This window comes from Rhinolophus sinicus, chromosome 1 (assembly GCF_057876585.1).
Source record: "Rhinolophus sinicus isolate RSI-liver-muscle chromosome 1, RSI-T2T, whole genome shotgun sequence".
Taxonomy (NCBI): Eukaryota; Metazoa; Chordata; class Mammalia; order Chiroptera; family Rhinolophidae; genus Rhinolophus; species Rhinolophus sinicus.
In genome coordinates, this window is record NC_142501.1 from 186,290,291 (window position 1) to 186,304,669 (window position 14,379).

At 41.0% G+C, this 14,379-nt stretch overlaps 1 protein-coding gene and 1 pseudogene across 2 annotated transcripts; one reads left to right on the forward strand and one right to left on the reverse strand.

Moving 5' to 3' along the window:
• Nucleotides 1-304: 304 nt before the first annotated feature.
• Nucleotides 305-14,251, reverse strand: CASP6 (caspase 6). Of its 2 annotated transcripts, none has more exons than XM_019741994.3 (7): nucleotides 13,079-14,251; nucleotides 9,688-9,730; nucleotides 9,003-9,149; nucleotides 8,181-8,257; nucleotides 5,960-6,135; nucleotides 2,257-2,416; nucleotides 305-985 (listed from the first exon to the last, which is right to left on the reverse strand). In XM_019741994.3, the coding sequence occupies exons 1-7, from the start codon at nucleotides 13,365-13,367 to the stop codon at nucleotides 747-749; spliced, it is 1,131 nt and encodes a 376-aa protein (XP_019597553.3). In that variant the 5' UTR covers nucleotides 13,368-14,251; the 3' UTR covers nucleotides 305-746. The 2 variants fall into 2 exon arrangements, with proteins under 2 accessions (XP_019597553.3, XP_019597552.3); XM_019741993.3 differs by having other exon boundaries at nucleotides 12,959-14,250.
• On the forward strand, nucleotides 3,316-3,962 carry LOC109452714 (high mobility group protein B1 pseudogene; annotated as a pseudogene).
• Nucleotides 14,252-14,379: the final 128 nt, after the last annotated feature.

Genomic DNA, 14,379 nt, shown 5'->3' on the forward strand with positions numbered 1-14,379 from the left:
TCCCATTAACAGGATGGTCTGTGAGTGGGAATGATGACTACTGGACATTGTATAGTAACTTAACATGGAAGATACTGACAGAATCAAATTTTGCAAATACTTAGCCCATACTAAGTAAGAATTGATTGTTCTATATTTCTTCCTCAGAATGCCATATAACACTTTTTAAAGGTTCGTAAGTGAGAGTTAAAGTCCTATACAAAAAAGGGGTAATTCATATGTAGATAAATTTATATGACCAACAAACAAGTCTATAAAATTACATAATGAATAAAAATGCAAATTAGAAAAATTTGGTAAAACATGAGTTTCAAATATTTTATTAAGGGAAAACTATCAGGTTGGTGCAAAAGTAATTGCCCTTTAAAAGGTTAAAAATAATTGCAAAAACTGCAATTACGTTTGCACCAATTTAATCTTGAGTTTCACAAACCTTAAAAACATTATAAACTTTTATTTAAAAAATTCACAAAATACAAATTAAATCAGCCAGATATTTTGAGTAACCTTACAAATTATAAAAATCAAGTACTACAAATGTTTGTGGATTTTTATAGAAATTCCCTGAGGATTTAATTTCTACATAAATCAAACCCTTTCACTATGTCCAATATGAACTATTTATTTAAATGTTCTCATTAAACCTTAAAACATTTTAAATTGCTGTACTGTAAGCTTCAATCTAATGATATTTATATAAAAAGAAGGGAAATTCATTTTGAATACAAATACATAAAACAGGCCTATCATTTATATTTTGGAGAGAAGTACAGCTTTTTAGTTAGCATGGAAGCAAAGCAAGGGACCTGCTTCTTTCCAATTGCACTTATGTCTTTGCAAAAGTCTACTCGGCGCTGAGAAACTTTCCTGTTCACCAATGTGAGGAGCTCTGTGAACTCCAAAGACGAGCCAAATTTCCTGAGCATCTCACACAAATCTTGAATGTACCATGAGCCGTTCACAGTTTCCCGATGAGAGTAATAACCTAAAAATGATAGGAAAAGGACACTGAAGTTTTCTGGTTTTCAGTTATTAGGACTGAAAAACACCTTTATAATTCATTGTTATAGAAACATTCTCCAAAATACTTGGGGAGGACTAAGATATATCCATGATATAGTTTTCACATGTTTCTCTGTTGACTATTCTCATGTGGGAAAGGGATTAATTCTATATAGTTCTATAAAAATGGGGCTAATTGTGAGGAATGATCAAACAATACAGTGAATGCTTAAATTAAAAAATTTTATTACAGTAAAAGACATTGCCTTTTATCTGCCTAAATATACTCCCTCTCGCTTCAAAACACTTATCTCGATGTTCTTGCCACTTTCTGAAACAGTTCTGGAAGTCTTTTCATGTCTACTTCATCTTCCATCATGGCAACGCTTTGTGTCACATATCACATCTGGTATACAGCAATTTCTGTCAAATAAAAACATTACGGTGTATCCTCACCAGATATGGCACCATGTGACTTCTGCCTCTTCCCCAAAGTCAAAATGACCATAAAAGGTAAACGTTTTGAATCGATTCAGGACATGGAGGCAGCCATGACAGCACAACTAAAGACACCAAAGAGGACTTCCGGAATTGCTTCAGAAGGTGGCAAGAACAATGGGATAAGTGTGTTCAAAGCGAGGGGGACTATTTTGAGGGGGATTATTGGCAATGTGTCTTTCACTGTAATAAATTTTTTTTAATTTAAACATTCACTGTATTTTTTTGATCACACCTCATACATATAATTTCCTCTACTGTCTATAAGTTCCCAAGATAGTAGGTTGGTGCAAAAGTAATTGTGGTTTTTGCAATTTTTAACCTTTTATATTGCAATTACTTTTGCACCAACCTAATAGTAGCCAGGTGATGATTTTGGGACAAGAGATTAGAAAGAAGAAAAACATAAAATTACTGCAAAAGAAAAGAACAATCGTCATCAAATATTTGTCAGCAAAGCGTCCCATGAATATGACAATGACACTATCACCAGGAGTAACTGACAGCAGGCTGCTAATATTCTATATAATTAGACTTGAAGTTTTAGACTTTAGTTCTCAGGGATGATTTTTCTATATGGTATTTTACAATGTCATGTATCACTTTGTGCTATGCGATCAAAGAAATCCACTCGAGGCCTGTGAGCTTCAGGACTAACTAAATCACTGTGTCCCAATAGAAAGATATGATCCAAATCAAGCCAAGGTGAAACTTACAGGAAAGGCAATTCTGTATTTGTATTAAACACAGACACACCTTCTGCAACAGAGTAACACATGAGGAAGTCTGCTCCAGCAGGCAGTGTGTAAACTGAGGCCGCATCCACCTGGGTGACATTGGCATCCGGCGGGGCTGTCTTATGATCCACTACATCCAAAGGAATGACTGGCACATCGTGCTGGTGCCCCCGACATGCCTGCGAGACAAGGAAGAAAACCACCTCCTTTACTTACCTCCTCTTTTCTCCCCAATGCTTAATGTTTACAGCGGATGCATAATTCAGTACCCCTTCATGTCAACATCAACAGAAACCACTATATAGCACTTCCAAAACAAGGCACTCAGGTTTAGAGCAGACTAAAGCTGACAGTTGTTTCCCTACTTACATTTTCTTTTGGTTAATGTCTTTTAAAAATTGGCATCTTCAACTATACACTAAATTATGTTGATTGAAAGGTATGATATAAAGAAAGCTGCTGTGGTTTAAACATTCCTAGATTAACTACACCACAGTGCCAAGAGTCATCCTTTTACAAGCTATAGTATTTGCCTAAATGTTTCTATTTAATCAGATAGTATGTTCCCAGATTGGGTTTCGCTTGCCTACCTGCTGCCATAAACTGTTAAGGTTCAAAATGATACCACCTGACCTGAGAAGACAGCTATTAATATGCCGTCTTCCTTTTGCTCCTACTTGAAAGTGAGGTCACACATTCCTACCAACTAGTTATGACTCACACAAAGGCTAACATTAATTTCTACTCTTAAATGACTATTATGGGCTCTATTTTGTTCTTCCCCTCCCAAAATTTATATGTGTAAGTCCTAACCCCCAGTACCTCAAATGTGACTGTATTTGGAGATACGGTCTTTAAAGAAGTAATTAAGGTAAAACGAGGTCACATGAATGGGCCCTAAGCCACTATGACTGGTGTCCTTATAAGAAGAGATTAGGACAGCCATTGCAGCGCACTGGGCTCCACAGAGACAGCACTGGGGCAAGTGCGAGTCGGGCGGGCACTGGGCGACTCTGTGCGCGCTGAGGAAAACTAATTAAACACGGGCAAAGGAGATCCTAAGAAGCCGAGAGGCAGAATGTCGTCATACGCGTTCTTTGTGCAAACCTGCCGGGAGCAGCACAGGAAGAAGCACCAGATGCTTCAGGCAGCTTCTCAGAGTTTTCTAAGAAGCGCTCAGAGAGGGGGAGGACCACGTCTGCTAAAGAAAAGGAACATGTGAAGACATGGCAAAGGCGGACAAGGCCCGTTATGAAAGAGAAATGAAAACTTATATTCCTCCTAAAAGGGAAGCAAAAAGGAAGTTCAAGGATCCCAATGCACCCAAGAGGCCTCCTTCAGCCTTTCTCTTGTTTTGTTCTGAGTTATCGCCCAGAACTCAAAGGAGAGCATCCTGGCCTACCCACTGGTGATGTTGCAAAGAAGCTGGGAGAGATGTGGAATGACACTGCTGCAGGTGACACGCAGCCTTATGAGAAGAAGGTTGCTGAGCTGAAGGAAAAATACGAAAAGGATATGGCTGCATAGCGAGCTAAAGGAAAGCCTGAGGCGGCAAAAAAGGGAGTTGTCAAGGCTGAAAAAAGCAAGAAAAAGAAGAAAGAGGAGGAGGAAGAGGATGAGGAGGAGGAAAAAGATGAAGAAGATGATAAGTTGGTTCTAGCGCAGTTTTTTTCCTTCTTGTCTATAAAGCATTTAACCCCCCTGTACACAACTCACTCCTTTTAAAGAAAAAAACTGAAATATAAGGCTGTGTAAGATTTGTTTTTAAACTGTAGTGTCTTTTCTTATATAGTGAACACACTACTGAATGTGTCTTTATAGATAGCCCCGTCCTGGTGGTATTTTCAATAGCCACTAACCTTGCCTGGTACAGTATGGGGGTTGTGAATTGGCATGGAAATTTAAAGCCGGTCCTTGTTGGTGCACAGCACAAATTAGTTATATATGGGGATGGTAGTTTTTTTCATCTTCAATTGTCTCTGATGCAACTTATACAAAATAACTGTTGTTCTGTTAACTGAATACCACTCTGTAATTGCAGGAAAGGAATTGCAGCTGTTTTGTTGACATTCTGAATGCTTCTAAGTAAATACAATTTTTTTTATTAGTTAAAAAAAAAAGATTAGGACACAGACACAGAGGAAAGATCATGAAGAGAGCGATAAGACAGTCACTCGTCTACAAGCCAGAGAGAGAGGCTTAAGTAGAAATCAACTCTGGTAACACCTTGATCTCAGACTTCTCCAGAACTGTAAGAAAATAAGTTTCTGTTGTTTAAGCCACCCGGTCTGTGGACTTTGTTCTGGCAGCCCTAGTAAACGTAATACGGTGACCTACCAGATTCTGTTTTAGTATTATAAATGCAGCCATCGATCATGAAATAAAGAATTATAAAGTCTAAAAAGAGTCCTGAGTGATTTCAAAGTTATCAGATAAACAGAAGACCCCTAATATCCTATTTTTACAGAGAGATTTTAATCTTATTTAGAAGCATCAGGCTTATTTTCAGACCTTGTTTTCCACCATCTTCCTAAACGTCATGTAGAATACCTGGAACTTGATGCCTTCCATTGCAATGATAGAAGTCAGCCTTTCCTTGAGGGCTTGCCATGTGCTAGGCACTATTCTAAGTTTCTCATTTGTTAGGCCAGGTCATTTTATCCTCACAACCACCCCATGAGGCAGATGAAATTTTATCCCCATCTCACAGATGAAAAATCTGAGGCATAGAGAAATAAAATAACTCGGTGAAATATTTTCCTCCTTTGTGGCTATCATCTCATAGGAGCTCATTCATTATTTCCAATTCTCTTGTCTTTGACAGTGCTGGCCCCTCCCTTTGTCATGAAGCAATCAATCATCTTGTCATTTTTCTACTTCTTTGGGCCACCCTCATTAGCATCTTTCCTCTGCTCATTCCTCATTGGTGTCCCTCAGTCCCGTTTTACATTCATTTTTCAGGCTATTACTTGACATGAGTAAACCTATCACTCTCATTACCATCCATCGCCTCATTACTCCCAAGTTTATGTCTCCAACACAGGCTGCCTCTTAGGTTCTAGACCTGTACCTCCAACTGCATTTCCCACAGACACCCCAATGCAGTTGTCCAAACAAGAAACCAGGGAATCATGCGTAACTTCTTTTCTTATAGACGCCCTACTCCCTCCCCTTAAGGCTCTAGGTCAGGAAGGAGAATGTGGTCTCTTCCTCCATACCATTCATGGAAATACAGGAATTCTCTTCTCTGTTCAAAATCCTTATTGATGTACTAAATGACGTTCGTTATTCAGGCCAAATAATATTTTCACCCCTAACACCAATTTGGCGGGGGGGCGGGGGGGAACAGCCTCTTGCTTTAAGGGATACTGGAAGGATGAGGGAAGCTAGGACTAGAACTCTCTATGCCTCCACCCTTCCCACTGGCTTACAGGCTCTCCAGCTCCCAGAGAACCTAACCAGCCTGGGCCACGGAGTAGCACATTGCTTATTTTGAGTCATTTCAAATATCAATCCAAGTAATAAAGATACCAAGAATCTTTATTCTTTTTATGTTAAAAATGACTATTAATAATTCAAATTGCAACTCTGATTGGCTAGAATTCAAAAAGGGCCTTTCCAGTTACTGGAGAAAGTTACTTTCAAAATTGGCTTTAGTTCTTTATAATCACATACACAGACCCTGGGCTTTATAATTGAGATTATAACATTATCAGTCTTACCTGAATGATAAATATTTTGGGTTTTCCAACCAGGCTCTGACACTTGTCTCCTTTGAACAAGCCAGTCAATGTCTGAATTTCAATTTTGGCATCATATGCGTAAATGTGACTACCTTCACCATGACTCAGGAAGACACACAAGAAGCAATCGGCATCGACATGGCTAGAGGTTGATGCTATAAAGGCCCCCAAAAGTTCGTATAAAAGTGAAAATAAGATGCTTATTAGCTACATATAACAATTCAATTTACTAATACTGGAATAAAGTTACATACGTATGATTGAGGGAGAAAATTTGTTATTCTTATAGTAAATATAAAATGCCTGTAATGAAACATATTTAAGTCTTTAATCAAACAATTTATCCCATATTGTATCTAATTAAAAATCAAAATTATTGAAGTTCAAAATAATAGAGTTTGGACAGATTTCATTAATTTTTCTAAACCAGACAATGACATGTAAAACACAAAGGGATTATTATGGGAAACCGCCTTCAAGATCCCAGTCATTTTGGCTATAAAAGTTCTCTGCATTAGAAGACCAGAGAGGCCCAGAACCTACTACTTTACAACCCACTCTTTGTTTGCACCTCTAGTGAGTACAGCATCTTCAATATGTCTATAGCACTTGGAGCTTCCAAGACTATTAAGACATGAGATGGATATCCTCCAAAGCTTATGAGCAAGCAAAGTAGAAAACCTGGTAAGCAGCCAGTTAAAATGATTTACAGATTAAAGAACAGCTCTAGGATGGAGGTTCCTCAAAAATTAAAAAAAAAAAAAGAAGAAACCATATGATTCAGCAATTCCATGTCTGAGTATTTATCTGAAGAAAAACAAAAACGTAAAAAGATCTGTGCACCCCCATGTTCATGCAGCATTATTTACAAGTCTAGATATATAAACAACCTAAGTGTCCATCAATGAATGAATGGCTAAAGAAATTGTGATTGGGGCGGGCAGTTGGCTCAGTTGGTTAGAGCGTGACACCAAGGTTGCCAGTTCGATCCCTACATGGGCCACTGTGAGCTGCGCCCTCCACAACTAGATTGAAACAACTATTTGACTTGGAGCTGATGGGTCCTGGAAAAACAAACTTAAAATAAATAAAAGTCTTTTTTTTTTTTTAAATTGTGATACACAAAATGGCACACACGGAATAATATTCAGCAATACAAAAGAATGAAATCTTGCCATTTGCGATAACATGGATCGACCTCATTGAGGGAATTATGCTAAGTAAAATAAGTCAGAGAAAGACAAATACTGTTATGATCTCACTTAAATGTGGAATCTAAAACAAACAACCAACCAACCAACCAACCAAACAAACAAAAAACCAAAACTCAGACACAGAGAACAGATTGATGGTTGACAGACGGGAGAGGAGGGTGGGCAAAATGGGTGAAAGGAGTCAAAGGTACAAACTTCCAGTTATAAAATAAGTATGTCATGGGGATGCAGTGTACAGCATGGGAATAGTAGTTAATAATACTGTAGTGTATATTTGAAAGTTGCTAAGAGAGTAAATCCTCTCTTAGGATTAATTTTTAAAGAAAAAAATCTTCATCACAAGAAAAAAATGTTTTGTAATTTTGTATGGTGAAGGATGGTAACAAGACTTGTGATTATTTTGGAATATACACAAATATCGAATCATGTATATCTGAAACTAATGTTATATGTCAATCATACCTAAAGAAAAAGCTCTGAAGAAAGTTTGTTATATACATATTATAATAATCCATTGGCAAATGACTTAAGAATCCATGGATGGCATGCAGTGATTACTGTGATAAACATACCTACTGCATAATGATGTAGAAATTAAGACTTAATGTATGTAAATCAACAGTATCTTGAAGCCAATAAAAAAGTTGGGTATGGTAGGAGTCAATTAAAAAATGACTGTCCAGCATCTATAGTGTTTGCATTTTAGACTTTTAATTGTAAATGAAAAGGTCATTTCATTCCCTCCTAGAGTAATAGACTGTAACTAGTGGTATGCTAAACATAAACTTGAGGCATAATACTTTGCAAGGGGCTCTTAAATGTGGTGGGTAACATATAAGCAGAGAGGCACAACCAAAACCTGTAACCCATGCCAAGTTAACTGATAAAGACTTTTTACAACACGGTTCATTATTTGGACCTGTCTTTACAGGTAGGATAATTAAAGTACTCAGTCCCATCAGAAGAAGGATAGGAAAACTACTTACCCTCATGAATTGTGAGCAGTAATTCTTCTGCTTTAAGATCATCAAAGCATTTCACTTCAAATCCTAGATCTGAAAACCTGGTGATAGATTAATTGAAATATTAGCTTATGAGCTATTCAAAGTTGTCACATACCCTATTTTAACTGAGGAATCTATACACATTTTGACATGTAAAATGACTCTTCTTTAGGGGGAAAGAAAAATATGACAATGATGATTTTCCCTGATCACCCACGGTAGGAAAGGATTTACTCGTAATAACTGATTCAAGTTAAAATACTGCTTGCTGTCTACTATGCAAATACAGGTGACCCTTGAACAACACAGGGTTGAACTGTGAGAGTCCACTTATGTGTGGATTTTTGAAAAAAAATACCTGCACTGTTTTTGATCACCGTCAGTCCACGGATGCGGAGGGCTGACTACATCCATTGATCTATGCCATTTTATACATGGGACGTAAGCATCCATGGATTTCGGTATCCGTGGGGGTCCTAGAACTAATCCCCTGTGGATAGTGAGGGACAACTTAAGTTTTGGGGGCATCAAATTTACACATGGGTTTCTGATTATGCACAGGGTTGGCACCTCTAACCTGGGTTGTTTAAGTATCAACTGTGTATTTGTAACAATGCAAAGCCTGCTAACATTTAATAGTACAGGGTTAGGAAGAAAACAGGCACGTTCTTAAGGGAGGCTGTGCCCAACTGAGGCTCACCCTCCCAATACTCTTGCTCTGTTATTTCATTGGTGGGGACAAGGTTTGATAAGTAGTTGTCATTTAAGTATCTTATCACCTTGACATGTAGATAAAACTACTACCTGCGCTTAAGATTGTCTCTGTCTGCACTGGTGCCCCGCCTTTCTGGCAGTGTTAAGTGCCAAAAGAACCTCTCGTGATTGAAGATTAAAGCCATTCCTCTCCTCTTATGGTCCATTTTGTACTTTGCTGCTGGATCAAATATTTCACTGTTAATGAAAAGTTTAAAAAAAACAATCACTTTAAGTCATATTAAACAGTGAGCTCCTCCAAGCCCCAGGTCAAAGTGTAGGGTAGACAAAAGTCTGCTGCTTTGTCCTCTGCCAAGCTGACATGCCACTGTTGTGCCCTGCGAAAGCCTCATGGCCATACTAGTAAGGAAAGTCCTGAATATTTCTGTACCAATTGGTAAACAGCGCCCATCATGAGTACCCACCCCCAATCCATCTGCATGGGTGTCTTTCCTTCCCCCAGGTCTCCAACATCCAGCACCCAAGGACAATGGTCTGGCCCAGGCCAAGCTCCAGCTCTGGGGCCCATGCCATATCCACTGTTAAACATTTTGAACATCACTCTAGGTCCTTTCACAACCAGGGGCAGAAACTAACCTGCATCTCTTCAAATGCTAAAACCTGACATACTCGGTTCTATTTTCTACCGCCAAGGTCCCTTTCTTGCTTGGATTTCTATAGTCTAATTATGACTACCAAAGGAAGAGACCTTTATTAGAAAACAGCACATTTTTACCTGCTAGAGAAGGCATCTGTTTCTGTCATGTTTTGTTCCTCACCTGTAAAAAAAAAAGGTTGATTTTTGTTAATTTACTTTTTGACTTATGGTAGTGGAACACAGCAGGAACTACCATACAACTTTGACGTCCACACTCTAAGATTTTTCTGTTTTGGTTAGTTTAAAAGTCAAAGTATATGAAAAGGAGGGTAAGGGAAAAGGAAGGGAAACCGCTTAATATAATAATAAACAAATGACATATAAATTAGTAACTCAATTCTTTGTCATCCCCAACTCTTACCTGTAAAATAGCAAAGAATATTATAAAGAGAAATGGAGAAAATATTACATAAACGCATTAATTGCAAAATATGCTCAAGTGACAGTTCTGTGATTATGGAACGCAAATGAAATATGAAATTGCTTTGTTTTACAGAAAATGTGTTTGCAAATATTCTCTGAAACAGAAGGAATTAAGTCATATAGAAGCGAAACACAGTGTGTGATTAATACTGGATTACCCTACGGCCCCGAAGAGGTTGAAGTTTGGGTGGAGGAAGGGAAGGGGCAGCGCAAAGGCTTAGACTTTGGATCTCCTGATTGACACATTTGTGTTTATAACCCTATAATGGAGACCCTCTGCTCGCAACCAGTGCTTGGAATTCTCCACCCTCTGGACACCTTTTACTGAATCCCTCTCCACTCCCTAGAAGAGTGCCGTGCAATCGGACTTTCTGGGAATCGGAATTGTTCTATACCTGCGCTTTCACTCTGTCCCACGACAGCCACTGGCCACATGTGGCTCTTGAACACCTGAAATATGGACAGTGTAACTGAGGAACTCAATTTTTAATTTTATTTCATTTCAATGAATTTAAATAACCACCTGGGGCCAGTGGCTTCTGTATTGTAGAGCACAATGAGGCCGGCATCTTTTACAATAAGGACCCATGTACCCATGAATGTTTTCACCTGACTAACTTAACAGCTTAAAGGGGAGAGAGTAATGAGTAAACAAATACCAACAGTACAGCAAGATGCACCTCTAAATTGAGGTCTTTGAGGAAGCACCCCAGGCTCTACAGTACAGACTCGTCCCTACCCATCACCTCCTAGCCAAGAGGGTTGTGTTCCTCCTCTCCTCAGTCTCTCCCTCACACCTGATTGTTCTACCCTCTCTGTCTCCTCAGACAAAATCCACCCTGGGAGTGGGGTGGGTTGGGGAATCCTAAGTTCCAATACTGTCCTGGAGTTGATAAATTTTACTCAGGTTCCAGAGAAAATAATACACCATGACTGCCCGTCACTGTAAGCTGTATGTACCAAGCAGACAAGCTTTCAGGAAAGGTGCATTTTAAAAAGGATTATACTGCATGAATACCAATAAATTGGCCAAGAGGGTAAATGGCTTTGTTGATATGGAGAAAATAAATTTTAATGAAGGAGATACCCTGCATTAACAGATTTATAGATTCCTGTTGATCGGCAACCTATTTATCAAAAATGGGTCTGTTGTTAAACCTGACTCTTGGTATTAGACCATTGTGAAGCCAGGAGCAGACACCTCCTGAAAAGCCATCTTGTGCCTTGTATACCCGCAAGCTTGTATTTGCCATAGGCCTGGAGAAACCGCCTGGAATGTAGAAACCACCTTATCCTAACAGTCATCTTGTCTTGCTTTGTACCTTATACCTGCTGGCTTGTGTTTGTCTCTTAGGGACTTATGATCAGCGGGCCTGGGGGGGGCATGGAGCCAGGAGGTGGAGCAGGAGGGCATGGTCACACCCCCAAAATCCTTTGTTGCCAGACAATGTAACGAAAAGCCCCTGAAGCATTGAAGGGGACCAGTCTCATTTACCACCCCCCCATAAACTCCATACCCCTTTTTTGCCCGGGGAGATTATGGTCTTTTCTAGCCTGACCTCCCGTAGCTCACACACACCCAGTAAATTCTAATAGACCAATTATGGCTTCCCCTGACTCCTTCCTCTGGCTAACACTTGGCCTCTTCACACTTCTCCTTTGTATCCACCACCTCTTTGCTCCTTAAACTAGTTTAATTTTCACCAAACAAATCATTCCTTTTTTTCTCGTCACCTTAATTTGCTCTCTCTCCAGATAATCCTACCAGCTCCCATTTGTTGATGCCCTGGCACTTCAGCTATATTACTTTCTGTCACTCAGCTAAACAGCCCCATGAGGCCAGAGAAAGTGCACCAGCCTTGTCCAAGGTCAGCGCAGTAGTGTTGGGACTGAAAGCCTGGTCCACCTATGGATTCCAGGCTCTGCACTCTCTGTCACCTTGCTAAACCCTCTCCTACGTGAGAGAGACCAGCTACCTTTCTAAACTAAGTGTTCATTTCTTCAAACTTCTAGAGCATCTACTGTCACCGTCTTTATTCACTGCAGTATCTAAGAAAATTGACCCATACTCCCTATCAACAATCTATTTCATAATCCTATCTGAGTAACCCACGTCAGCCTAGAACACACTGGAAAGGGGATAGAGGGGAGAAAGACAAGAAAGGGAGCACACAGGAAAAGGAACTTGATCAAAAGAATGGAGGGGGAAGAGCGCTGCCTAGGGGTTGGGCATCCTGGATCCCGGCTGCGGTTTCCCATCCCCCACCACTGGTTCCAAAACGGAAATGGCCACTGGACCCAGGGCAAAGCCGCTCCCTGATCGATCGTGACTCTACAATTTGGCCCTGGGGCAACGCTTGTTCTGTGCATCAAGAATAAAAAGCTCTGAAATAAAGGCATTATACACAGACTGCTAGCACTTCAACCTTGAAAAAGGTTTAAAAAAAAAAGGTTTACAAAAATGTTTTTAAAAAATTAAAGCCAGGCTCGGGAGTTTCTCAATCTAATTAAGTGACAGGAAAGAACATTCTAAAATACACGTGTAGCAAGTTGCTTTATTTTGTAGAGAAAAGTTGCTGTGGTTTTAACCCAAACACAGAAACAGTTGCAGGTTTCCTGGCGGCAGGACGATCCTGGGCTGCATAACCGCAGAGGCCCGGCTTTATCTCCGCGTTACGTCTGGGCACCCCAGGGGCCGGCCGGTCATGCTTCCATTAGGACTGCCTGCAACCACTTCTTTAGCTTTTTACTTAGAAGTGAGAAAACAAAACCAGACTCAACTTGTAAAAGTCAACTTTTCATGACCAGGTGCAGTGGAAAACCAGGACCCGCCGGGCCAGCCTGTCAACGTTTACGTGGCCCGACGCCTGGAAAGAATTCACCTCCGGAGGACAAAGGCGGCGGCGGCGGGTCCCGCGTTGTTTACCTGGACTAAGATACGCTGCCCCCGCCGCACCTGAGCGCTTCCCTCCAGAACCCGCAACTTCCTGGGGCCGCCCGGCAAAGCTGGCGGAACCCGCGTCCCGCGCCCTCGGCATCCCCCTACCTGCAGGGACAGCCCCGTGGGGCCCCGGCGCCGAGCTCATCGCGACCCAGCGCAACACTAACGCCCAGGGCGCCTCCGCTTCCTGGAGCAGAAGCCGCAGCGCCCGCCCCTTCCTCCGCAGAGTTAGGGCGCCTTCCTTCTCCAAGCTTGCGGGTCCAGAGCGCCCTGAGAAGGACACGGTCTTAGTCGCCTGGCACCTGGCGATACGGATACGCCCTCGGGAAATGCCAGCTGCCACCCCGAGGACATGGGCGGCCCGGGAAGGAGTCCGCAGGCGACCAAAGATCATCTGCGGTGAGCTGACGCTCGCTCAATCCCGCCCCAAACGTTTGCACTTCCCCGCTGGCTCAAAAGTTTAAGGCTGTGTGTGTTGTCTTCCTGTTTCACGTGTAGTCTTTTTCCCAGTGCGAGTTACTTTGTAGGACTTGTACACTTTGTTTTAAACACTCAGTTTGCGCTGTTTGTGTAGGGGATTCAGGCCAAAGTTAACTAGAGGCAACGGCAGGATTTTCAAGTCTGGCTTTCATAGGGAGAGCTTGTGCAAAGTTGACATAAGTGACAAAGTGACAAAGTTAAAATAGAGGCAGAGCAGCCATTCCAGAGGAGCTGCTTGCATCTGAACCTTTGCAGTGTTTGAACTGGGTAAATTCACCTTTGGAGTGGGCCAGGCAACGTTGCTTTACTAACAACTGTTTGTAAAGTGATAAAGACCAACTGGAACTTGAAGCAATCAGTTGGGAGGGCTTATGGGAGCAGCTAGGGTTTATGGAAATTTCTTGCAGTCCACATAAGCCCCAGAACCCTACAGGAAGAACTCTGTTTATAATAAAGCTCTATGGTTCTAACTTCCTTTTCCCTTCTATAAATACCCCTCCATCTTGGCATGCAGGCCAGAGTGGATACTTGGCTTGCGATGGCTGCATGCACCGGGTTGTAACCCCTTCTTTTTCCAGAATAAATCCTTTTTTTGGTGATGAAACACCTAGTTGATATTTTTCAGTTGACAAAAGCTATCAGGAAAGCAGACATCCTGACCATGAGGACGGATGGTTATGGACAGCCTTTAAAATCTGTACCCAGCCATGTACAGGCACACCTCAGATATTGTGGATTCAGTTGCAGACCATCACAATAAAGTGAGTAGCACCATAAAGCAAGTTACAGGAATTTTTTGGTTTCCTAGTGCAAATAAGCCATGTTTCCACTATACTGTAGTCTACTAAGTGTCAGTCACCTTATGATGTAGGAAATTTCTGAGTGCTGGGATCGTGTCTTGTGAAACTGAAGAATGGAAGCGCGGA